Source organism: Molossus molossus, unplaced genomic scaffold (assembly GCF_014108415.1).
Source record: "Molossus molossus isolate mMolMol1 unplaced genomic scaffold, mMolMol1.p scaffold_m16_p_8, whole genome shotgun sequence".
Classification (NCBI taxonomy): domain Eukaryota; kingdom Metazoa; phylum Chordata; class Mammalia; order Chiroptera; family Molossidae; genus Molossus; species Molossus molossus.
Window position 1 is genome coordinate 13,029,080 of NW_023425402.1, and position 25,777 is coordinate 13,054,856.

The following is a 25,777-nucleotide window of genomic DNA, read 5'->3' on the forward strand; positions in this document are numbered from 1 at the left end:
CCTTTAAAAACAATTTTTTTACTGATTTTTTTTTTTTTTTTTTTGAGAGAAAGGAAGAGAGAGATAGAAACATAGATGTAAGAGAGAAACAGCAACCGGCTGCCTCCTGCACTGGAGATCTAGCCTGCAACTCAGGCATGTGCCCTGACTGGGAATCAATCGAACCAGGACCTCTCATCAATGGGATCACACTCAATCCACTGAGCCATACTGGCCGGGCAGCCCAAGACCTTTAAATGGCCTCCAGACTCCATCTGAATCCTGTTACAACCAACACCAAACCCACCACCTTATCTTTGCAGAGAACTTTCCAAAGAGCTTTCCTAAAAAGACACTATGATATAGTGGAAAGAGCGCTGGCTATAGATTTAGGAAACAAATATTCCAGTCTGTTTTGTTGCTACTAGGTACTTGGGAGACTGCCAAGTCAACCCTACCCCTACCACACCCAACTCCCACCCCAAGCCCTTAGTTTTTAAGGGAAATATTTGTAAACTGTGGTGCTGCCAGCTTAAATAAACTCTAGAGGTAAGCATGTAGGACAAACATCACTAAAAATGTCCTCTTCCACGACAATCTCACATGTGGAAGCTTGACAAGACTTCCTGTTCTCCAAGCTCTGAAAGGCCTAAAATTTTAACACAAATGCTAACAATAAACCAAAATGTCAGGGATCTGAGCCGCAGGTAGACAAGCTCACAGGACAGGACCCTGGAGACTCTTGAAATCCCACCCTCCTCTCTGGAAAAACTGTCATTTCCCAGGGCCTCTTGTGCTCTGTATCCTTGGAAAACTTTCCAGGTGAACAGATGCCCTGCTCCTGGTCTGACTTTTTCTTTGTAAAGCAGAAGCAGGCCGAGGGAGGTGTGCACAGCCTTAAGACACTGGGGAAACACTGGGGCTTGAGCCGGGAACAAGGAGTCTGGGGGTGAAACCAAGAACTATAGGGTGCAAGATGGGGGAGGGTGTTGCACCTTTTCTTGTCCCCTTCTCTTAAAGATGATTATCAGGACACATCGTGACAGCCCAATGTGGGCCATTACACTGGATGGGGCAGGAGAAGGGAGCTCTGGTCTAGGATAGGTCTGCATTGGGGGCGGGAGTTAAGAGGTTATGAGAACTCAAAATACATGAGAGGGCTGGGGAAACGTGGGCAGTTTCTTGGATTTGAATATGGTGCAAGGAGAGTGGGGAGGGGGTATGATGGAGCAGAGAAATGTCAAGGCGATGGAAGCATTTGGGGCATCCAGAAGAGAATGTGGCTCTGTGGGCGTATCCGAAATTCCCAGGAGAGGGGTTCTGAGGGCACGAGGACGTGCGAAGGTGTGTCGGGGGTGGGGGTGGGGTGGTTCTGGGGGTGAGAGGCATTTCGGCTGCAGGGTTGTCAGGGGGATTTCTAGACACCGGGAAGGAATTGGGGAGGTCGGGGCCGCGCGCCGTCCCTGGATCCCCGCCCCCAGCCCGGGGCTCCACCACACGCCGGCCCGCCTGCCCGGGGCTTCCGCGGACGGGAGCGGAGACTGCGGCGCAGTGCGGCCTCGGTGGAGCCGCCTCGTCCCCGCCCCGCCGCGCCCTGACTCACATCGCCCCGCGGCCCGGGCGGCGCCGGGCCCCGCTCCCGGGTGCCGCTGCAGCAGCCGCCGCCCGCCCGGAGCTAAGGTCTCCCCGCCCCGCCCCGCCCCGCGGCTACGGGGTCGGGGGTCATCGGCAGCACCAACGAGACGCTACGGGCGGGCGGACCCGCTCGGGGCGACCGGCGCGCAGCCTAGAAGGTCCCTTTGGAGGACTTTGCAGTCGGGAGCAGGGAGCATGCGCACACGCCAGAGGGCGCTCCTAGCCAGCGACTGAGCCCTCCCGGCAGAGGCGAGGCGGAGCCTAGGGACGGAGCGGGGGCGGGGCTAGGGGACCAGAGGTGGGACCAGAGGTGGGACCAGAGGTTTTCACCACCTGGAGCAGAAAGGGACAGGCGGTGGAGGGAAAAACACAAAAGATGGGGCGGGGGTGGGGAGGTGGATCTAAAGGGATGGAAGAGGGAAGGGCAGTACGAGGTACCCTGGAAAGAGGCTGAGGAAAAGGGGAAGGGGCGGAGGGACCGCTGGGGAAAAGGGGGAGGGACACAGAGGGTGGGTTGGGGGGACCTGCATGCTTAGAAAGGCGTTCTGTTCAGCGGGAGTTAGAGGACCCGGCATAGACGAGGCTCCCGGGTGTCCGCTCGGTGCCGCAGGGGCGATCCCACACCAAGTCCATGGCAGTGGGGTAGAGGGAGCAGTGCAACCTGCACACTTTCCACCCCGGGTCTCACAAAGGCTCGCCCGAATCTGCAGCCCAGGCCCCTCCCCGAGCCGTCCAGCCCGACCAGCCCAGGAGGGCGTGGGAGAGGAAGGGCCGTGCTCGCGGGACGGGCGGAGGCGGGCGCTGAGCCTCGGGGTGGGGACGGAGTGAGGGGCACCCGGCGGGGCCGGTCCAGAACGGCCCAGACAGCGGCGCGCGGCGAGGGTGAGACCCCAGCAGAGTCCCGTTTCCTTCTCTAAACTCCCCGCAGCCAGACTGGGAACCCCAGCTGACTCGGAACCACACCACGCCGCCCGCCTCCAAGGTGGGCCCCGCGAAGTCCAAGAAAAAACTCTTGAGGATCTACCCAGGGGGTACTTGGCGGAACCGGACACTTCTCCCCATCTCCCTCTCACTGTCCAGGGAAAACTTCCCATTTCTTTACCTTCCCAGACTGTAGAGCCCCTCTGGCTTTGCCCTTTAGGGCAGGGGTGGGTTGGGAAGGTCAAACTCTGTGAGCCTGGTTGCACCTTCACGCAGGTGAGACAGGGGTTTCAGCCTTGTTCCTTGTCTAAGGGGAGCAGGGGGAGGGGAATTCTGGAAGGACTCAATCAGCAGGTTAGTAAGGTGGGGTCCAGTGCTAAGCGGAAGTGGAGTTAGGCTGCCCTTTGAGGGGATGGAAGGGTGAGGGGGGCAGGCGATTTCTGAACATTATTTCTGTGTGCGACAATTTCATGCAAACTAGAACTAACCTGGAAGAGAGGGTGCAAGTGCTCTCTGGGACCCCAGATATCCCCACTCTTCCTGTGTGGCCTCCACCCCCAAGCACCTCTTGCTGCCTGGAGCAGGGGCACTGCCTTCAGGGGAAGTGGCTGCTCCTGGCCCTGGGTGTGAATGGCTCATCCCAGTTGCCTTCCACAGGAAACCTGACCTGAGGGACAGAACGGAAAGGAAGCAGGTGGGTGTGGAGCCAGGAAGCAGGGAAGGGTGGCACAGGACATGTGAAGGGGGTGGGGCGGAATTCAAGGGGGTTTGTGGGCTGGGAAGCAATATAATTGTTAAGAGTCCAAACCCTATTCCCACCCCCAAAGCTGAGTCTTATAGAGGCCAGGGATTTGGTGATGGCCCTCCTGTGCCCTGCTGACAGTCAAAATCCATCCCAGCTCTCAAAGGCAACTTCCTCCCTTAGTCTTCTAATGTGACCCTGGGCAAGGTAATTAGCCTCAGTTTTTTTCAACCATAAAATGGGATAATAGAAACAACCTCATAGGTTTGTTGTAAGGATGGATTAAATTATGTAAAATGCTAGAATAGTCCCTGGCACAGAGTAAACAGAAAAGTTTGCTCTGGTTATTTTTTTCCCTTTGGTGTTGTGTATACCTGCCCAAAGCTCTAGCTCCATTCTGCCTGGTTCCATCTCTGTCTTCCCCACTAGATTATGAGCTTCTTGTAGGCAGGGCCCATTCCTTTTCTACTTCAGTAGTCACCCCTGCCTCCAAGATACTGTGGTCATACCAAGGCTTGCCCAGGGGAGGGCTAAACACTGCTTAGAATTGTCCAATGAAGTTGCAGCTCTAGATAAAAGATAGAAGCACAAGATTTTCCTCTGTCCTGGAGGAGCTTATAGACTAAGTGAGGAGCTGAGAGAGACACAGGGGGCAAAGAGAAACATTATGTGTTAAATCTTGGAACACTGATTGTACTTCTGGAGCTCAGAGAAAGGAGAACAATTATGGGCTGGAGAGGCTGAGAAGGGCTTCCTGGCTCAAGCCTACAGCTGGAAAAGGGGTCTGTGCAGGAAATGGGGAGGAAGCCACCTCATTGGCCTGGTAAGTACACAGTGAGGAATGGTGAGAGTTAAGCTAAGGAGGTGGGGAAGAAGGGACCGGTCTGCCCAAAGGCTCACCAAAAAAACAAAATGCCCTCTCCTCCCACTGTGGACCTCTTCTGTTCCTCCATTCCAGTTGTAGGAGACCCCAGAGTTTGAGCTTCAGAAACTCTGGAGCCAAAAGGCCTGGCCTCAAGATCTGGTTCTGCCACTTACTGCCTATGTGATCTTGGGCATACCATTTATGCTCACCCAGCCTGTTTGGCCATCTGTATAGTGGAGACAAAAATACCACCTAACTCACATGGTTGTTGAATGAGATAATGTCGGTAGAGCACTTAGCACTGCCTAGCAGCACATTGTAAGGACCAAATAAATGGGAGGTGTTCTTGTTATTTTCTGGGCAGACTTTGCCATCGATGTCAGTGCTGAACTCTGGCTGGCCCCACCGAGGGGAGAGCCTCACTGCTCAGGATCCAGGTCCACCAGCGAACTTAGACAGTGACCCAGGCCACCTGCCAGAGGAGGACCCTGAGGAGATCTCTGCTCAGGTAGGAGTCCTGCCCTTCCTTCGGAGACCAATATGCCTCCACCCTTTGGACTTCCACCCATGTCCACCAGCTCAGAGGAGAGAGCCTTTGTGCCCAGCCTCTTGTGGCCCTTTTCTCCCTGCAGGAATCTGTTTCTACAGTCCCTTAGGACATGAGGGTTTGACTTTAAAAGTATTCACAAGAATACACATTACCTCTCCAAAGGGGTCTGTGCTGTCAAAGCAGACCTTACGGGCTTTGGCCCTGAGTGAAGGGGGTGATTTCAAGCATAAGAAGGGAAGCTGTTTCGGGGTGTGAGGCCTCACCAACCTCCATCAATCAGACTACAAATGCAGGAGTGGATCAGCTGTCCTGGTGATCTTGAAGTTGATGGTCCAAAAGGAGTGTGTGGCCCTGGCCGGTTTGGTTCAGTGGTTAAAGCATCAGCCCATGGACCAATGAGTCTTGGGTTCGAATCCAGTCAAGGGCACATACCTCGGTTGCAGTTCGTCCCTGGCCCTGGTCAGGTTGATGTGGCTCTATCACATTGATGTTTCTCTCTGTCTCCCTCCCTCCCTCCCACTCTATCTGATAATAAATTGAAAAATTTCCTCGGGTGAGGAATAAAAATAAAATATAATAAAAACAAAAGGAGTGTGTGTGGCGGGGCAGGGTGCTTGGATGTTTTCCCAGATTGGAGAAGAGGTGGCAAAGAGAAGGGGAGGAAGGAGGGGCAAGAAGGAGAACCTAGCTCCACTCCTCATCTGCTGTGTCTCCTCAGGATTCTGAAGTTCCGAGCCTGGAGTTTCCTGCTCTGGACACCAACCAAGCTCCCAACTGGCCTGGGCTCCTGCAGCAGCTCCCTCCACAGGACAGTGATGTGGGTCTCCCTGTCCCCTGCTTCCCTCTCTTTGACTTTCCTTTCTTTACACACTGTGGAAAGAACCTTGGTCTAGAAGTCAGGGAACATAGATTTAAAGCCTAGCTATGTCACTAATTGGGGAAAGTCATTCTCCCGCCCCAGCCCGAGTTTTCACATCTACATAATGGGTACAACTATCTACATGGTGGTTGTTCTGCCTACCACAATGCTTAGTTGAAGAGCAAATGAGAAAATGGACATGAACGACTTTTGAAAAAAATAGTGGAATGTACAAATGTAGGGAAAATGGTTAAGTATTTATTGAGGCTTATTTGTGCCCAGTCTAAAGGCTTATAATTCAGTTGGGAAGGAAAATATGGAATAAATAGGAAAAACACAATGGGAAGTGATATTGAGCAGTTCACTGGGAGCAAGGACCTAAATATGTGGTGATGGGGTAGGGGGGGGCAGGTAAGACAGGTGGAGTTACTGGTACACTTGTCCCTTATCCTTCTTCCCCTCTCCATCTCAATGCCCTTCTATGCCGTTATCGCCGGCACCTCCCTGAGGTTCTGCAACCTTTCTTTGACCCAGCAGCTAAGCCTTATCTCTCCATTCAAACTTCAATTGTGCCTGCTGAGGCTCTCCCATCACTGTAGAACCTGTTTCTGCAGGAGCGATACTGCCTAGCCCTTGAGGAGGAGGAGCTGGCTGAGCTGCGACTCTTTTGTGCCCAGCGGAGGCGGGAGGCCCTGGGACAGGGGGTGGCACGCCTGATACCTCCCAAGCTCAAAGAATGCATCTGTGCGAAGGTATGTAGTGCCTCCTCCCCAATATTCCCCTTTTCTCCTCTCTGCCCTCTCAATTCTGTAGAAGGAGCTAGCTTCTGAGACTCTGATGAGGAAAAGGGTTTGGGGATTGATAGTATGGCAAATTTTAAGAAAAAGAAAACAAGTTTGGGGATTCTTGGTGAGCCTGCAGTGGAGGTGGGGTTGGGATGGAAGAATGAGGAGGGAAGTGGGGAGGGTGGTGCTGCCTCTGACCAGCTAGCTCCCCCATCTGGCAGTGCAGAGAGCTGCTGAGGCCAGGGGAATACGGAGTGTTTGCAGCCAGGGCAGGAGAGCAGTGCTGCTGGCACCGGGCTTGCTTTGCCTGCCAGGTCTGTGGCCAGGCCCTGATAAACCTCATCTACTTCTACCACGATGGGCATCTCTACTGCGGCCGTCATCATGCTGAGCTGCTGAGGCCACGCTGCCCTGCCTGTGACCAGGTACAGCTCTGAGTGGAGGGGCTGAGCAGGTCTGTTTAGGGTCCAACTTGGCAGGAGGTAAGGGAACACTTCTCCCAGTGTCAGGGGGTGGAGTAGAGAGAACAAGGCACCAGCCTGGGACCCTTGTGTTCCCATTGCTGACCTGAGCTCTGGGCATGTGGAACCCTTTGTGCCCTCCCCCACAGCAAGTAGTGCCCCCCGCCCCCATTTTCTGGGACTGAGAAATTTTTTCTGGAACAGGGATTCTTGGGCAGACGTTCCCATCAGTACGCTGGGTGCCCAGTGCTGTGCCTGATCATGCGAGAAACTCCCTTCATGTTAGCATAAGAAGCAGTGTGGAACCCTGGGTTGGGAGTCCGGGCGACTCGGTCGCACGTCAGGCTATGCCACCTGCTAGCTGGGGGATCCTGGCTAAACCAATCAGCCCTCCCTGCGCCGGAGAGTGGTTGAGTAGATCAAATGGGAATATCTGTAGACGTGTTTCAGCGTTAACTGGCTATAAGGCGTGGTTATTGGGTGAATGAATGAGTGAATGAATGAACGAGCCGTCCCCTCTCCCTCTCCCAGCTGATCTTCTCCCGGCGCTGCACCGAGGCGGAGGGATGGCGCTGGCACGAGAACCACTTCTGCTGCCAGGACTGCGCCGGGCCCTTGGGCGGAGGACGTTATGCCCTGCCGGGGGGCGGCCCTTGCTGCCCCAGCTGTTTTGAGAGTCGCTATTCGGCTGCCGGCTCGAGCCCGGCCGCGACACTGGAAGGAAGGCTGTCCCTTGGTAAGGGAGGAAAGGTGCAGATCAAAGGGGATGGGGGAAGCGGCTTGGGCTGGGCAGAGGAGGGAGTTTTCCCGGGCTGGGACCCTCGCCACGTCGTCCCGTCCCTCCAGCAGCGCCCCCGTCCTCCAACCGCAGCCCCCCAAACCCGAGCCTCAGGGCCCGCAGCTCTCACCGCGCATCCCTGGCCGGAGCGCTCCAAGGGCCTCCCGAACCCACCCCGCGCCGCGGTTGAGGTTGCGGCGCGGGACTCGCTCCTGGACTGGGAACGCCGCCGCCCTCTGGTGGGCGGAGGCGGGGAGGAGCGAGGAGCCCTGGAGAGGACGCCCGGCGGCGGCCGCGCGCACCACCCGGGGGCGGGGCGGGGGGCAGGGCCTAGCTCCCAGGGGCCGCCCCGCCCGGATCTGAGGGTGGGAGACTCCGGGTGCTGAGATTGGATTGTCTGACCCGGCCTGAGCAGGGGAGGCGGGGCTCGACAGAGTTGAAGGCGGGGACCGCGCACCACTACATTCTGCAACCATCACCGGAGCAGCCTTCGCCGCCAGCTCCAGTCCAGAAACCCAGAGAGACCTGCTTGCATCCAACCCGGAGCAGGACTGTCGAGCCGGGGATAAGGCTGAGGCACCCAACGGACAAGAGCAGGGCCCTCTGGAGACGCCCATTGACCCCAAGGAGGACGCCCCCTGCCCCACCTGCTCCTCTTCCTCTGACTCCGAACCCGAAGGCTTTTTCTTAGGCCAGCGCCTTCCCCAGCCCTGCAAGACCCCCGGAAGCCTCCAAGCTGGGGACAGCGACACCTCTAGGAAGCGTTGCACCATTTGCTAGTGGCGCGGCCCGGAGAAGGGGGAGTCGTGGAGGGGTGATCTATATGGCAGTAGACCGAGACTCTTCTCCCCTTATAAAAATCCTAGACTGAACGTAATCAGGGACACCCCTGGGAGAGGCGGCGAGATGACAGACTTGAGTACGTCCTCTTCAGCACAAGCATTCTGTGACTTTTGGTGGAGACTTTCTTGGGGAGCCCCATTCCCCAAAGCTACGCAGCCCCTGCTGAGCTAGACCCTACTCCGACCCCACAGGCTGGGACAGCCCAACAATCTCCAGCATCCTCCTCCTGGGCCAATGATCACTCGGGCCACGTGTGGCGTGAGCCGCTGGACGAGGCGAAGGCCTAGAGGGAGCCGGAGGTGGAACCGGACCAGGAGGACGGCAGAGCCTCGCCTCGCTCCTCCCTCGCAGGGCTCGGGGACGCGCAGCCCGGGAGTTCTGCTTCGGCCACGGGCAGGGGACCAAGCTCAGGCTGCGGCGCCCTCTGCACGCCGGGAGGCGGAGAAGGTACGAGACCGGAGATTGCGTCATCCGCGTGCGCCAACCGGGTTCATTGTCGGGCCTGGCGGGCTGAGAAGGTGCTGCTATGGCTTCCAGCGCGGTCGGTGTGAACGCTGGCGGCTCCGTAAATGAAACTCCTGAAATTCCGGACAACGTGGGAGATTGGCTTCGGGGCGTCTACCGCTTCGCCACCGACAGGAATGATTTCCGGAGGTAAGCGAGGCCCGGGAGCCTGGTCCTTCTCTGCCCTTCCGCGCCCGTATACCTAATTGGCGGATTTCCCTTCGCCCAGGCTGGCGCCTACGTTTTTTAGACTGCCAGCATCTAGGTCTCTTAGTGGCTTTGGCCGTGGTTTGCTGAGTCCTTGACTGGTAGGGTTCCCATGCAGCAAAAGCGATATTTTCAGGTACCCGGCTGTCCAGAGAATTTGACGGTGGCAATGGGGGTGGTGTGGATCCGGGAATAGGAGGCGCCAACACATAAGCGGGCTTTGGGGCTCTGGTCGAGTGCTTCATTGGTTTTTGCATTTGACCTGGTCTTATTAGACACAGACACCAAGTCTAAACAACTGTGTGGGTCTTGGGCAGTGTGCCATGTAATGATCAGTGGCCCTGCAATCTAATAGTTTAACCTCCAAGAGGTTTCTCCACAGTGGTGGTGGGAAGTCTTTCCCCCAAGTATCTTCGGTTAACCAAAGTCACTCAGTGACCACAGGGTTAATAGAGTACATTCTTTTTCCAGGAACTTGATCCTCAATTTGGGACTTTTCGCTGCAGGAGTTTGGCTGGCGAGGAATTTGAGTGACATTGACTTAATGGCACCTCAGCCAGGGGTGTAGCCAAATGGGTAAGCTCTTAACTACTGCTTTGTGTCTTTTTTTTTTTTTTTTTTTTGCACAGGTAGAGTGGGAGGGAGAGAGAGAGAGAGAGAGAGAGAAACATCGACGTGAAGGGACACATTGAGTGGCTGCCACCCGCACGACCAACCAGGGCCGGGGACAAACTGCAACCGAGGTACATGCCCTTAGCGGGAACCGAACCCGGGTCTCTCCGGACCGCAGGCCAATGCTCTAACCGCTGAGCCAAACCGGCCAGGGCGCTTTGTGTCTTAAGAGTCCTAAAAGCTGGGAGAAGCAATAACTTTATCAACTATTTACAAAATACAGAAAAGAGATGATGTAAAACTTTTGACAGTTTCCTAGCTAATGTGTTTCCATATATTAGAAGGAATCTGAGCCTACCAATTTCCCTCCAGTGCTTTTACATTTCTAATGCTGTCCTGTTGTCTGATTGCAGACACATGGAACCCGTGATGTACTTGAACCTTCCAAACACAGAGCCTCCAATCTGTGACCGTCACAAGGCTTGCCCTGATGGCAGCTGAAGTTTGATTCAGATGGGTACCTTCCCTTTCCTGCCTGGTTTCCTTTCCTTTGCTGAGTCTACTCAGAACTCCATTCTCTTATCAGCAGTCAGGCTTCAGCTAAAGTATTGTCCTCTGTTTTGTAAAGTTCTGTACATAATTCCTAAGTTTCTGCAGGGAGTGATCTTTGCTTTTGTCTTGAGGAGTAAATAAGTTGATGGTATTTTAACAATTATTTGAAATAAAGACTGCACACAAAGACAGCCATTTGTAATTCTTTTAATAAGAAACTTGAGCTTACAAAAACAAAGTGTAAAAAGTTGATTTACAAAAATCATAAAAACATGATTTATATTTCACACTCAAAAGAGATAGGAACAAGCCCCAAACAAACATGGGTTTTGACAGAGGTGACTTGTTTCATATTAAAAGAAAGGGAAACTAGCCACCATACATTGATGTTAACAGGATGAAGCTCACTGAGGAATTTCCATTTTTGAGCATTACTAGGGGAAGAAGCCATTTGGTGTTGCATAGCATGTTAGTGCACCAGGTGGGTTTTCCAGGCACCTTGGAGGCATTGTTGCTGTAATAAAATGGGATTTCTTGGCAGAAAGGACAGTGATGTGCAGGAGGCAAAGGTGTTAAGCAAGCCTAGGCGATGGGCACTAAAGTGAGCAGCTGTCTGCTTGAGTAAACTGCTTCCTTCAGAAGGAAATAGATGTTTTCCAAAACTGAAATTCATAGTGGTGCCACTGTTCAGGAGTTTGGGGTTCTTTGGAAATGGAATCTGTAACAAACTGTCCTGGAAAGACTCATATAGAAGAGATAATAACAGGTTCGTTCCCCTTGACAATTTTTTTCCCCAATTGATTACTAGGCATTTAAAAAAATACTGTCTGTGCCAAGTCTCTTAATGGAACTGATATGGGATAAGTGACAGCTGAAGGAGGGTCACTATAAATGTACAGTGGCCTAATTGTTACAGTTGACAGATACTGTTTCTAGCAATCTGTTCACCAAAGGTAAATAGGACAAAATAATCCCTCTTGACCCTGCCAGCATAAATCTCGTTAAGAAAGCGGTTTGAGAATTATATTTTAAATATATTTTCTTTTAAAAAGCACCATTCCCTTGTATTAATCAGGTAGGTCTCATCTGTTAGCAGGAGGGAGTTTGAGCCAGTGAATTCAGGGCTATGGCTGGCTTAACATGAAACCATGACCCTTGAAGAGTCTACAGTGGGACCACAAAGGATTTGACAGATTTACGTCTTACTGGGTGTTAAGATGAGGAAGGGTCATATATATATGAGAGCAAGGCTTAGGCTTGAACATCAACTCCAAAATGGTGACCAGGAAGGAAACTTCTATGCCACAGCATAGCTAAGCCCCTTTCCACCTGCATCAGACCACTGCTAAGAAATATGAGCACCTCCTGTTCTTTATAACAATGAAACTTCTATCTTTGAAGTCTGCTACCAGATCTCATAATTCTGAACAGTTCTATTTCATAAAAATTTTTGAAGTTGAAAATAAAAACCCAGCAAAAATTAAGACATGGTAGCTTTCAAAAGCATTGAAGTTTCACTCAACATTTAATGTTTTATATTGTACGTCAACTATAATTTTTAAAAATCTTTTAATTATTTAAAAATTTTTATTTTTTAGCTTCAAGTAAGTGTTCACTGTTGGTTTGTAAAGCCATATGCCTGTAAGATGAAGTTTTATTTAAACTGGCTTAATCCCTCAAAGTGATAAGACTAACAGATAAAGCCACCAAATCTACAATTTCAAAAATCATGGTGAGTCATCATTCTATAAATGAAAGTGCTGGCTTTCACCATTCTAACATACAACGTTCTCCCCAAAGGAAGTCAGTTCTACATCCTGTCAGTTTTCAGCCCTGGCTAATTAGCACAGTACTATGAAACTCCCTTGCACTACCTAGTCAGATTTTAAATGGAAACATGCCAGTAGAATAAGTATGGAAAAAGTCCACAAAAATGACTATTCACCTCAATGCTATAGTAGCTACGCTGTACTTGGAGCAATGTGTGTATTGAATGAGTACACAGTGGTTAATGTCACAGCCCTAGCCCAAGAGAATGGTCACGTAAGCGTGGAGGATATAAACTAAACTCTCCGTCATATTTGGAAGGCGCTTTCAGCTGTAGTGCTGACTTGAAAGAATCTGAGCCACCAGGGAGATGCACAGTTACCTGGTAAAAATTAAGTGGCCACAGAAGGTTTTACTCCAAAGATAGGACCTCCTCACCTAATTAGGCCAGTAATTAGGCTGAGGGGCCCAATTATTAAATGTGCTTTGAGTGGGGAGCTTTTAAAACACCCTTTGGTGAAGTCTCGGGAGCTCAGTGGAAACCTTAAGGTCGGAGTAAAAGGACATGCTGTAAACAGCTCGCTGGTGAGCAGACTGGGTCTCACCTTCCACAGCCACTCAGCACCATCCGTCGGCACCTGCTGGGGAAAGGGGCTACGACGGGTTCTTCGAGCCTTCTCTTTTGCGTTATTACACAGTGCACTGGCTTGCCTTACAATCTAAATTAAAGGTTCACATATAGGGGATTGTGTTCTACACTGCTTTCTGAAATTTTCTGCAAAAGAACTTCATAACTAATGAAAGTAACACTTCAGGGGACCCATTTTTGTTTGACTTCTACCGTAAGTTTTCGAGCATTAGAAAAACAAAAAGGCCTTTTCTGATCATTTGTGCTCTCCCAACCAGCTGGAAAAGCAACTCTTCCACTCATAAGCTATAACTCCAGATAGGGGTATAGTATATGGTTAAGAAGGGGTGGCCCTCCCAGCCCAATTTGAAAAGGCTTGAGTTAATGTTCTGAATATAAAAGAGGTGGTGAAAAAGAATGGGATACATAGTCTGCCTTGAAAAACAAACACTTCATGAATAATCACAGGTACAGATTTTGGACATGACTGTAGAATTTCAGATCTTGTTACTAAGAATAATTTGCTTTCACACATGAGATATGAAATGCTTTTAAAAAGTCTGATACCAAATGTCCTTTACACTATACAGACCAATTGCCACTTGAAATAACAAGAAGGAATCCTTTCCCTTAATCTTTTCAATCCCATGCAAACCATAATTGGGTACAAGGCACCAAATTTTATGAATTGTATAAAATTAGTTCACAAAGCTTTATCAGTAAGTAAAACAAACTCCATTTCTCCTTCACTACCTGCCCACCCACATCCCACCCCCTACACCCAACCAAGTTTTCATTCTGCACTACTGTGACCTCTCTCAGGCTTATGCTGGGGCCTGGCTAGGGCCATGCCCCACTGCCAGCCAACCCACCCCGTTAGTTCTTACAATAGGATAGAACTGTAAGCCAGAGAAGGGAACTCATACAATCACTGACTCTAGAAGCCTTGCCATTAAAAACAAAAATAAACTCTGCTATTGAGTCCATAGGACACATTAACACTTCTACAGTTTTCAATTTTAATCATGACGTTTAAAGAGACATCTGGAAATTCTTTAGAGTGTGGCACTGCCACCCCTCAGCCTGGGAGGGGCTGGATCAAAGCTGGCAAGAGCTCTGTCCGCCATTTAATAAGAGCTTCAGTTTCTGGCTGTTGAGGGCATTCCTAATCTTTTCTATGCTAGCATGGATGCTCATCTCTGAGGCAACCACAAGTATGAAGGTCAAGCTAGACTGAGGTAAAAATCCTTTGTGAGGGCCAGGGTGCATTCATCTTGGCTGGCTACAGTAGAAGGTAAACACACCAGCCAAATGCTAAGGGCTCCTGGAATGGGATGCTAACTACTTGTCTGGGAGAGAAGCAGGTCCGTATGGTTCAGTTAGGAGATCTCAGATTTGATTTGGCAGCATCTACTCAACTTCTACCTGGTTCTTATTTTCTTTAGAATGTTTCAATTTAAAATAAGATGTAACTAAAATTCATCTACTTCCAATATGTAAATAAATTAAAGGCAAAGGGACATTTCTCTCACAACAGCCATTGGCTTCTGTAGCAGGGAACTCTTCTTTAATAAAAATCTTCATAAATACTTACATCTCAACAGCGTCTGGTGCTGCTGCCTCTGGGTACCTGAGAGTCTGTGACTGCAGGGGCACCTCCAAGAGTGCAGCTCAGTGAGGGCTCTAATATCGGTGTCTATTCCAACTCACTGTGAACAGTTTTATTAACTTGATACAGGGTGTTCAGCAAACTTAAGTATTTTACAAAGTTTTAATCTGCTTAATATGCCTTATATTATTTGGTATAAAACTATTTTTAAAAATTTGAAGATCTTTTAATTTTCCATTAAATGTTCATTTTCCTTAAGTATTTCCCCCTGGACAGTCTGAGGAATGAAGTAGATGCTCTATTAGTTCTTCTCCATTTGTAAGTTCTCATTTTCTAGAATAATAAATATAGCATTCAATGAAAGATGAGGCACAATTTATATTTTCCTTTACTTTTTACTCTCCTGGGTCTTTTTAATTAATTGGCTTTTCTACTGCCACAAAGTCACCACCAATCCCGCCAACTTAAAAATGTGGATCTAGAGAGTACAGCTTCACATCAGAGCCTCTGGCAGCATGTGTAGCTGTGACACTTTAAAACAGTGTCCAGGAGCAAATGAGCCCAGGCCAAACTTATACAAAGAAGCCTGCAGTAGACAATATAAACCAAACAGCATAAAAAATGCCATACGCTATCGCTTCCAAATAAAAGCTATTACAGAAACCTCACAGTGTTGGAAAAAGCAAGTTTAATTTAAAATATAGTCACCCGTCACCCCCCCATTCCTTAGCAGGGTGAGCCATTTTCTGTCTGAATTTCCTCCATCTCTCAGTACTATCTGGCAGGTCCTATGGCACAGTTCATCCCAAAAGGTAAAAAACAAATGATCCAGAATGTGGCTCATCAACAGCGCCAAAGCTACGACCCTTATTCGTTAGCCTCTCTTCTTGACTTCCCACCCCTCCCCAAACTCCCTTCCATATCTACTCCTTTCAAGTGACAACTCTACTTCTACCTGAATTGAAATATTAATATGACATACTCAGTCAAAAGATGAGCATTCATAAGACAAGCTGTGGGAGCCCGCTGCAACCCCACAGCAGTTACAGTTACAATCCATTGTACAGGTGAGTCTGAGCAAAGGATTAAGAAGGGAAATGCAGTGGTGCCTGATGGGGAGGAAAGTTCCCACCTGGGCAATTTCATTCCACTGAGAAACTGACCCAGTGTAGAAAGAAAGAGCTATTTTGCTAGCACTGGAGTAAAGGACAGGGCACTCTTGCTTTCTCTGGTGGGCTCTGTGGCTGGCTAAAGAAACAGCAGGGATTATCAGATTTGGGAGGAAACAAGCCAGAGCCATCAGTAGTAAACCGACATACAGGGGGCAGATTCCTAAGCCCTAGGAAAGCAAAAGTTCCCAAAACTTGGGGTGAACAATAATGTTCTAACCTTCCAGGAGCAGAAAAGAAGCTGCGAGCGAAGAAAAGCTTCGGGGCACCAGGTGAGAACAGGTGACAGACATTCAGATAAGCCCTGGGCCACCAGCTGTTCCTGCCTACCCTCAACTGAGTTCTGAGAAAGCCTCAGACAACTGACCTAAAGACCAATTTAAACCAAACCCTAGACCTTGACCTGACCCGAACCAGGGATTTGCTACAGAACTGGGTAGCCAGGAGTGCCCTTAGGCTGCAAAGAACGTCATGTGCCAATTTATTGCTTCCCCATATGAACTGCTCCTTCAGAATAAAGAGATGCTCATGCCAGTCTCAGAAGATGTGGAATGATTAAAGAGCAGCAGCCAGGGAGGGTATGACATGTGGAAAACCTCCCGTTTTGCATGGGGAAATCTGCTCTATGCATCTCATTCTACTCTTCAACTGCTATCCCAAAAAGTTAAGTCTGCGAGTTTTCAACCCTTGAAGTTACTTCCTTTGTTGGAACAATTCCTTAGACGTCACCTGCTGCCTTGGAACCAGTCCCATCCGGCAAGCTGCTAGCTCTGTCCTGGGCTGCTCACACCGGGAGGATTCTTCTGGTGCTGCAAGGAGGTCCTAATTAGCAGGGAATCGCATAATGGAAAGAAAACATGGCTGCTCTCCTGGCTGGATATGATCAATTTACTCCCCCTTTGCTCTACCCAGATCCCTCAATGTTCAGAAGTAACTGATGAAAGAATCTTCGTACAAGTTACTCCTTTTGGCTTGTTTTATCAAAGGAGGGACTTTTCAAATCCATTCAAGAGAAAGTGACTACAGATTTTATGATAGCACATGAATCACCTGGCACCTCTGCTCTAGACCCAGTGAGGCAAACCTTGTAACTTGTTCCTGCAGTAAACCTTGTTTCCTATAAGAGGAAAGATGTACAAACATCAAAAGTTTAAAAGTAAGCCAGTTCTTTGACATGTGCCTCCCATTCAGGGGAAGGCCCGTGGTCTGCCCTCATTGTTGTTGCTGGGCTGCACCTGAGCTTGAAGTTGGGTTTCAGAGATTCTTGCATTGCCCTGAACTGTTCTTTGAGTGTAAAAAAGGATGTAGGCTTGGGTTTTGCACACTTCCTCGACACTGCATACATTCAGCTTTGAGTCATTGCAGTGGACCCAAAAACCTAGGAAATCAAAGGAAAGAAAGAGTAAATGACTACCCAACTTATGTTTCCAGTCAGCAGGCAAAACCACGACGAAGAAAGGGACAGAGGAATGTGAATAGAGCCAACTCTTGATTATTGGGGGGGGGGGGGGGGAGAGATAGACAAATGAAACCAAGAGACTTCCCTGTAACCAATGGCTTTAACCCCACCACACCCCACCACAGTACTGCTTACAATATCAACTGACTATAATTTTTATCCTCATTTTATTCAGGCTTTTTTATTCCCCATTAGGACTTTCCACAAAGACAGCCAGGAGACTGAGGGTGCAGAGAGGGGAAGAGAAGGAGGAAGAAAGGAGAAATATAAGCAGAGGAGTGATAAAGGAAATTTTAGAAGGAACAGAGTTATTTGTTCACAGGCTCACTTTGGCTGCCCCCAGGGCTAAGGGGTTCAAGATCAGCACATTATTGAAAAGAACTTGCAGCACACCTGCCCCGGTGTAGCAGCTGGGAGGCTCTGCTCTCAGGCACAGGGACTGAAAGCTCCTTGGGAGGGGCCTTTGTATCCCCACACCTCTCCTGGTTAGGGATATAGTAAGGACATAGTAAACAATAAATGTCCTCAACTTTATTATGAGCTGAGGCTAGTGAGATTCAAATATCTCCTGAGGTTAGATGGGTCATACATTTCTGTATAACCAAGAAGGAAACAGGTCTGCAGCAGAAGTGTTACTAATGATAAATTCTAACATTAATTGAGCATAGCGTGCTAGGCACCATGCTAAGCACTTTTACATGTGTTAGTTCTTGTTAATTTTTAGAACAATCTTATGTTGTTACTTAGTAGTTTATAAAAAATTTGAATCAAACTTCTATAATTCTTCCAACTAGATTTAAATGTATGTGCTATCCCCCTGTAGATGAAAAGGAAAGCAATGAAATGTGGACAAACCACCCTTTTCCGTGTCCCCCACCTACGGAGTAAAGCGCACGCACCTCCCTCTGTGTTGTAGCAATAGGCTGTGTAGTGTCCTGAGCCAAACCCTTTCCCGTGATGCATGACCACTGCGGAGAGATCATAGGCAAAGGTCTCTTTGTCAAGAGAGGAGAGCATGTCCCTGCAGCAGTAAGGTTCCATGGTTAATACCTGGTCAAAGACGACATGGACCCCAATCTTCTCTCGATGATTACGGCCAGACCACCTAGAACATAAATATAAACTTCTTACTAGTATAAAATGGCATAAGTGATCATAGGTAGAGGTAGGTAAAACTGGGAACTGAGGAAACTTAAACTTAACCTTCATCTTTGGTTTTCACATCAGTAGAACAGTAGTAATCAATACTTCCTGTGGATGTTTCATGATGTACTCAAACTGCAGATCCCTAAACAAGCAATTCAGGCAATAATCTTTTGTCATTTACTGCCTGCCCTTCTTTTCAGAGATTATTTCATACTTTATTCTGAAGATGACTCTATATAAGCCCAAGTGAGGCTAGAAAACCTTCAAGCACAGACATCTGGTGCAGGCTAGCCAATTAAAAAGGGCCATGAGAGCTCGGCCGGTGTGGCTCAGTGGTTGAGCATCGACCCACACACCAAGAGGTTCCAGTTTGATTCCCAGTCAGGGCACATGCCCAGGTTGTGGGCCCGATCCCCAGTGCAGGTTTTGCAGGAGGCGGCCAATCGATGTTCTCTCTCATCAATGTTTCTATCTCTCTCTCCCTCTCCCTCTCCCTTCCTCTCTCTTTAAAATCAATAAAGGGGAAAAAAAATTTTTTAAAGGGCCACGAGAGAAGCAGCCCAGTCCTGCTGGGCCCCAACATCAACTCGCCTTAATGGGCATGATGTATTTAATCTCCACGGAAAGCACAAGGTGCCCAAGGAACCAGCATCCTCTCCCAACAGCAAAGACATCTGCCTCACCATTTGCTATAAAGCAGCTGTTCCCATAGTTCACAGCCACCTGGGACGCCCAAGAGCAAGCTCACCTGAATCTTTTAAGGTGCAGCCGGAGAACCTGAGGTAGTCTGTAGATCATTAACTGCTTTCTAGCTTCACTCAGAATAAGGGGTTTTGGATTGGATTTTCGTCGTTTGCCTATATGGTTTAGGAAGGTATAAGACAGATTGTGAGGAGTCTCATTCTTTCCTAGCTGTGGCAGATAATGACATACCACTCAATATGCATTCTTCTTATTTCTCAGTATTTGAATCTCAGTTTTATTTAAGGCAGTTATGTGACCCTCTGTAAGACTACATTTCCCAGCCTCACATGTCTGTGTGCTGTGGCTATGGAACTTCTAGCTGAGATGAAAGGAATGATTGTGTGGCACTCTTAATGGCAACTCAAAGAAGGCTGACTCGGTTGTAAGGTGCATCCTTTGCCCTTCCCACTGTTTGCAACTACTGGAATTCCCCTTGGACCATGAGGTAATCTAAGGATGGGAGCCCTGACCAAAGACAGTAAAGCTGAAAGATGGGAGGTGCTCAGGTCTCCAATAACCTTGCAAGCCCCTGGAAGTCCTCTGGACTTCTTGTTTTAAGTCATTGTTACTTGAATTGACTTAACAGCAACTAAACCTAATCCTGACACTTTAACTTTCAAATGTTTGCCATCAGCAATTTCCAAAAATTGGTATGGGTTTAGGATGATACGCTCCCGATGTCATGGAATATAATTGCGTCACCACAACAAATGCACAGAGAGGCATATGTCAGGGTTCTATGCCTTTAAATGTGGGCTTATGACTTAAATTATGATGTACCATAATATAGCTTTAAAATCTTTTTGTTTTCACCAGAAAGGCCTAATTCTATTTCCTGCTTACAGCTAGTTCTGTGCTATTGGACAAGTTATTAAAAAATCTGAATCTCAGTTTGCTCTCCGGTAAAATGGGGAGTAATACATATATTTCAGGCTTACGAAAACCATAAGAGGACGCAATATTACTAAAGAACAAAGTCTTTAAACAGACCCCCCCCCCCATTTATATATGCTTGTGACATATACAAATACCTAGAAAAAAACCTTTTCTGATTTATACTTTTATGATGTACCTAGTTTCTGAACCATGTTTCTTGTATAAAAGCACACTGCTGGACATGCAGGACAAGGCTCACAGGCTGGCCAAATTCATCCAGTCCAAAGCAGAATCAGTGCTCAGACTTCAATTTTGTTTCTAAAGCCACTGAATTCAAAGAGAAATGCATTTTTAAATTATAGCAATGGAAATAAAGTTCTCTTAATTTCCTTTAGAAGGCTCTCTGCAACCATTTACTGATGGCTGCTCTGTTATTAATTAAATCAGTGAATGGATGGAAATGTAAAATTAGTTAGTGGCCCACTTGTGGTGCCTGCTGATTATCTCTGAGCTGTGGATATCATGGTCTCAGCATCTGAAGAGCTTGGGATCTGATTCCAAGTCCTGTCTGTACCACTCGTGAAAGACAGCAAAATCACAGGCAGATGATGTACCACAGAGCTTTCTGTGACAATAGGATGTGAGATGTTGCTTCTCATAATAGACTGCAGCAGAATGAGCGTGCCATCACATTTCGTAGGGCTGGCGGTCATGATGTGTGTGTGGGGCATGAACAGAAAGAAAATTCAAAGCAGGGCCTATCTTATTTTACATTTCTATTCACCAGCAGATTTTTTAAAATTATTGCAGCTCTACCTAGGAACCCTGGCAGTGACTGCCACTGTCAGCAGAGGGAGTGTGTGAGCTGAGAGAAGACCATATAGAATCTGGCTTTGTTTCCCTAAAATGAAATTCACAAAGAAAAAGAAATCACTGATTCAATTGAGATTGATCGGTTCTGTCTCCATTTGATTAATCTGGCCACACAGAGAGGTAGAAGGCTGATAGTTTTGAAAATTCACAAGCAAAAGATCAATTCATCTCATCCCTTTACCATAGCTTTCCTTCCCTACTAGTATTTGAACTTCCCCAGAGAAATCCTGATAAATCGGCACACCTGGCAACCAAAAAACCACCCTTTCTTACAAAAATAAATAAAAGTATTTCTTGCCTAATTTATCATGTCTCAGAATGATGAAATTAAAGCTGTTAATATCCTTCTGCTGTTCCTTACAAATAAAAAGCTTTCTAAATTAATATTAAAAAACAAAATGATACTGTTCTAGTAAGATCATTTAAGTCATTGCTTTATATCTCAACGTGGAACAGGACAGGTGAGTCTACAGTTAACCAGGTACAGCATTTCATTTTGTTTTAAAATAGCAAAATAATATCAAGTATTACTTTTTTCCTCCTGATTCTTCCAAGAGAACAGGTTTCCCACAATTTACTATTTTAAAAAACCATATGCAAATATATTAAGATTTTTGTTCCCAAAACTTATATTCCAAACATTATATGGCTGCAAGTTGATTTCTACATCTCTGCACAACTCATTAATTTTAGTTCCCAAATCTTTATATGCCAAAAAAACCAAACATGAGCTTCTAAACATCTGCTCTGCATTTCCTCTGTACATGCTGAGTTAACAAAAGTATTAAGCTTTAGTGTGGCAAGACAGAAGGGGTCCTGCATAAGATGCCCACACAACCACATGGGAAGAGTTCTACTTTAAAATTAAAGCCATGAGCCCTGGCCAGTCTGGCTCAGTGGTCGGGGGAGCATTGGCCTGTGAACCAGACAGTCCTGGGTTCGGTTCCCATTAAGGGCGTGTACCTCGGTTGCAGTTTGTCCCCAGCCCCAAGGGGCCATGTGGATGGCAGCAACTCAATGTGTCTCTCTCATGTTGATGTTTCTCTCTCTCTCTCTCTTTCTCTCTTCCTCCCGCTCTGAGGATAGATGCAAAAATGTTCTTGGGTGAGGATAAAAAAATAAATTAAAAAATAAATAAAATTAAAGCCACGAGCCCTGGCCAGGTGGCTCAGTTGGCTGGAGCACTGTCCCATACACCAAAAGGTTGCAGGTTCGATTACTGGTCAGGGCACATGCCCAGGTTATGGGCCCAATCCCCAGTGAGGGGCATGAAGGAGGCAGCTGATCAATGTTCTCTCTCATTGATGTTTCTCTCTCTCCCCCTTCTTCTCTCCCTAAAATCAATAAAGAAAAAAATATTTTAAAAATAAAATATCAGTGTGGAAGAGGACCAAAAAAAAGAAACAAATGCAGAATGTACTTCCACAGAGCAATGCACCTTATGACTTGCTATTTTGATCTGATTGTATGGATCTTCAGCATCACTTCTGACACTTTAAATCAGCGGTTCTCAACCTTTGGGGGTCGAACGACCCTTTCACAGGGGTCATCTAAGACATAACAGTAGCAAAATTACAGTTATGAAGTAGCAACAAAAATAATTTTATGATTGGGGGTCACCACAACATGAGGAACTGTATTAAAGGGTCGTGGCATTAGGAAGATTGAGAACCACTGCTTTAAATCTACAAATTCAGTACAAAAGTACATTTTTCTGATGCCACAGCCCTCAAACAGGCTACGCTACCCAAACTTAGATTAAATAAGACCTGTCAGACTATATTCAGCAGGGCATCTATAGAATTATGAAGCTAAGTACTCACATTCTTCGAGTTCCCAGTTCAGGATTCATACTTTCAAATGCTTCCCAAGATAACAGCTAATGTCAATCACAGCAGAAGTCAAAAGAAGCACTACTCCTAGGTTTGGTTTGGTTTTTTTTAACATATCATGTCCCTATGCTTATTTGCAGTAAAATGGGAAGAAAAAAAATCTTTAAAACACGCTTTAGAACCACTCAATATTATCAGTGTTACTTTTGACTAAAGGAGGCAAAAGAGCACCTTAAACTGATATCCCAGTTGCACACCCCATTCTCCCCTCCAACCCCGGCACTCACTGTTACACTGGTCACAAGCGTAGACTCTCCCTTCCAGGGCCTCTGTCTCTGTGAACTTGGCTAGCATCTCAGTGAGCAGGCACTCTGTCTGATTCAAAGGGACAAATCCCTTTTCTATGCAGTGATAGCGTTCAGGGAATTCCAGGGACAGATCCCAAAAGGGCTCAATGGTGTTGGATTTGTAACTGCATGATATACATGTGACCTAGAATGAAAAGAATGACTTACACGTTATATATAACTCCATGCTTCCCACGTTTTTGCTTGCTTTATACAAGACACATAACTTGACCAAAACTAAGTGTACAGTTTTCAAAAAAAAAATTTTATTATAACACTGAAATAATAAATATAACTTTAAGAGAGTTAGAGCATGTTATTTCCAGTTCCAGCTAGCTGGAACTGGAAAACCATCCGGCACAGGGTTATTACCTACTCCTCCTCTCCTCTCACCCAAAGCATGCTCTCCCAGACTCAGTGCTGTGGTACAGACTGTAAGTAATTGTGGAATCAGTCTGAGATGGAGAATTTGCAGATTCCTGTCTGCTTCTCTTATCCTCATACTCCTTCCTCTTCCAGGCTTTGCTCCTTCCATGCAATCCTAACTTGCCTCTCTTTTTGCCCAGGATTCTTGTAGCACCCCCTACACTCATTCCTGTGTCCACAGGTCCTCAAAGTACCTTGTGATGAGACCTCCTCAGATGCACCTTTGTAACCTTCCCAGATGCACCTTTCTTCCTTTGTACCCTCAGGGGAAATGCCCATAAATACTCCCCTTTCAAATGCTAAAAGCTTAAATAAACTTTCTCTTCCCATTCCATTTATCATTCTTTTAAAACCCTAAATACCAAGGCATAAACCTCAGTAGCACAGTGTAGAGGTTTTACTTGAATCTCTTAAGTTGCCCACCATTTTAACTTTAAAAATTCTCTTTCTGCATAGTCTCACAAAGCCTTATCTCTGAGTCTGCTTTTGTCCCTACATGGCTAAAGATCTAGGAAATGAAAGGTAATGGGGAACAGGAGGGAGGCTTGTTCAGGCCTTTGGCATCCTCCTAACCACTTCCCTTTCTTATATGTAAAGAATGTCTAGTTAGGCCCTGCCAGTATGGCTCAGTGGTTGAGCACTGATGCATGCACCAAGAGGTCATCAGCTTGGTTCCTGGTCAGGGCACATGCCCAGGTTGTAGGCTAAATCCTCAGTGGGGTGCATGCAGGAGGCCGCCAATCAATGTTCTCTCTCGTCGATGTTTCTCTCTCTCCCTCTCCCTTCCACTCTCTCTAAAAAAAAAGAAAAAAAAAATCAATAAAGAAAAAAAGAATGTCTAGTTAGGAAGAATACATACTCTAACTACCAAGGAACCAGGGTTATAGGCAAACTGTTTAATTTCCTAAAATTGATCAAAGGATGGCATTCAACCACGGGTATTTAATTATAATGAGAATATTAAATTACACATATCATCATTAAAGGGTAAAGACATTCACTGAAAATGAAGTGACATGGCAAGTTACACTGAAAATCTGCCCAGAAAGAGACAGGAGGCAAGTTCACCAACAAGGCCATCACAGTGTATAGTACAAGAAAAAGTACAATGGCCACTCTCCATTATGAATAATTCTAGCCATTGTTGGCTACCCCATTAGCCCAAAAACCTACAGGAGGCACTCACGGGAAGCCCAAACACTACCATACAAGCTTCCCTCCAACGTCATGGGCAGAGTTGGGGTTAGAATGGACAAACACCTACCTGACTGAGTAGCTGCCCATGAAATATGGTGTTCACCACCTTTAAGACCTGTTTGGTGAGCTTCCTCTGGGAGAAGGGGATGAGGATCCGCCGCGTTGTGCCCTCAGACTCAAGTTCCTGCTGCACTTTGTGCAACAACTCGCAGAGAAACTCCTGAGCGTCTTGCTGGTCGTAGCCGCGGAAGGCAGGGATGAGACTCCACACCGAGTGAAGCATGGCAAAGGGCGAGACCAGGGCCCACTTCCCGGACCACATGACTCGGAAGAGGGTGTGCAGTTCATGGCAGAGGGAGATGTGCTTTGAGCTGGGCTCCTTGTTCTGGATGAGTTCTAGACTCCTAGTAATGGAGGCCCCACCATTCCAGCACAGGCCATCCTGCTTGCAAGCCTCAGTCCCCCTGTCGCTCCTTGGCGACAGCTCAGTGGCTGAGTTGCTGGCCAGCCTGCCTGAGAGCGATGCCTTCCCATTGGTGGCTCTGGAAAAGAGTTGTTCCGTTTTGGAAGGGTCTAGATTCAGGAAACACTCTCGGAACTTTTGGAGATGGCTGAGTACCTGTAGGATGGAGTTCATGTAGCAGGTGTTGCCCAGGTTGCGCAGGCCGGTGACGCCTGGAGCCATGGCTGGTGCACGGCGCAGCGGAAGGCGGCCCCCGGTTGGCGTGCGTGGGGCGGCAGAGCGTGGGGCAGCCGCGCGGGGCGTGTGCAGAAGCAGGCGTGCGCTTTTGCGCGGAGGGGCACTGGCCAGCTCCTCCAGCAGGCGCCTCTTGACCTCGAGCCTCCGCTGCCGCGCAGCCTCCTTCTTGCGCTCCAGTGCCTCCTTTCGCCGCTGCTGCTCCAGTTTTGCCTGGCCCCGGGAACTCTTCTCAAACCAGAGCCGCAGCGTCTTGGCCAGCAGGCGCTGGCGCCGGTACCACAGAGCCGTGAGCATCTGCGGCTGTCCCTGAGGAGTGCGCGGCGGCGGGGACATGTCCTCGCCTGAGGCCATGGACCGCAGTGTCCGGCCACGCCTCCCCGGCAGGTCCTGCTTCTGACCCCTGACCGCCAGGAGGGAGCTTCTTAGCAGCTTCAGGTCCCCCTCTGGGTTATCATTGAGCACGTAGTCCTTGCACAAGTAACAGAACACGTAGAGATCCCGGACCTCCATGGCTAGCGGGTGTCCAGTCTCTTCGAAGTGTTTAAGGGCGTGGTCTTCAATGTAGCGGCCGCAAGCCACGTGCGAGCACTTGAGACAAGCCCACACCGACTCCGTGGTGGTGCACTCCCTGCAGCACCACTTCTGAGGGTTCAAGATGGAGTGGTCCTGGGCCAGCCGCAACCGCCCTACATGTTTGCATCTATCCATGTC

General features: G+C 48.1%; 3 protein-coding genes across 3 annotated transcripts; 2 read left to right on the plus strand and 1 right to left on the minus strand.

Moving 5' to 3' along the window:
- The first annotated feature begins 4,506 nt into the window (after nt 1-4,506).
- Nucleotides 4,507-8,770, plus strand: PRICKLE4 (prickle planar cell polarity protein 4). The gene is made up of 6 exons (XM_036249251.1): nt 4,507-4,650; nt 5,411-5,509; nt 6,166-6,303; nt 6,558-6,761; nt 7,329-7,533; nt 7,991-8,770. The coding sequence occupies exons 1-6, from the start codon at nt 4,519-4,521 to the stop codon at nt 8,353-8,355; spliced, it is 1,143 nt and encodes a 380-aa protein (XP_036105144.1). The 5' UTR covers nt 4,507-4,518; the 3' UTR covers nt 8,356-8,770.
- A 104-nt stretch (nt 8,771-8,874) lies between these two features.
- TOMM6 (translocase of outer mitochondrial membrane 6) lies at nt 8,875-10,480 on the plus strand. The gene is made up of 3 exons (XM_036249025.1): nt 8,875-9,072; nt 9,601-9,705; nt 10,155-10,480. Exons 1-2 carry the CDS (start codon nt 8,945-8,947, stop codon nt 9,695-9,697), a joined length of 225 nt encoding a protein of 74 aa, XP_036104918.1. The 5' UTR covers nt 8,875-8,944; the 3' UTR covers nt 9,698-9,705; nt 10,155-10,480.
- Nucleotides 10,481-16,123: 5,643 nt separating this feature from the next.
- On the minus strand, nt 16,124-25,777 carry USP49 (ubiquitin specific peptidase 49). Its single transcript, XM_036248551.1, has 5 exons — nt 24,434-25,777; nt 22,684-22,888; nt 18,820-18,928; nt 17,825-18,030; nt 16,124-16,844 (listed from the first exon to the last, which is right to left on the minus strand). Exons 1-5 carry the CDS (start codon nt 25,772-25,774, stop codon nt 16,654-16,656), a joined length of 2,052 nt encoding a protein of 683 aa, XP_036104444.1. The 5' UTR covers nt 25,775-25,777; the 3' UTR covers nt 16,124-16,653.

Coding starts and splice junctions, on each gene's coding strand:
- USP49 (XM_036248551.1), bottom strand. CDS start 25,774: ATGGATAGATGCAAACATGTAGGGCGGTTGCGGCTGGCCCAGGACCAC. Junction 22,889..24,433: donor ATGGGCAGCTACTCAGTCAG/GTAGGTGTTTGT, acceptor TTTTCATTCTAG/GTCACATGTATATCATGCAG. Junction 18,929..22,683: donor CGCTTGTGACCAGTGTAACA/GTGAGTGCCGGG, acceptor TAAACCATATAG/GCAAACGACGAAAATCCAAT.
- TOMM6 (XM_036249025.1), top strand. CDS start 8,945: ATGGCTTCCAGCGCGGTCGGTGTGAACGCTGGCGGCTCCGTAAATGAA. Junction 9,073..9,600: donor GACAGGAATGATTTCCGGAG/GTAAGCGAGGCC, acceptor TTCTTTTTCCAG/GAACTTGATCCTCAATTTGG.
- PRICKLE4 (XM_036249251.1), top strand. CDS start 4,519: ATGTCAGTGCTGAACTCTGGCTGGCCCCACCGAGGGGAGAGCCTCACT. Junction 5,510..6,165: donor TCCCTCCACAGGACAGTGAT/GTGGGTCTCCCT, acceptor CTGTTTCTGCAG/GAGCGATACTGCCTAGCCCT. Junction 6,304..6,557: donor AAGAATGCATCTGTGCGAAG/GTATGTAGTGCC, acceptor CCCATCTGGCAG/TGCAGAGAGCTGCTGAGGCC.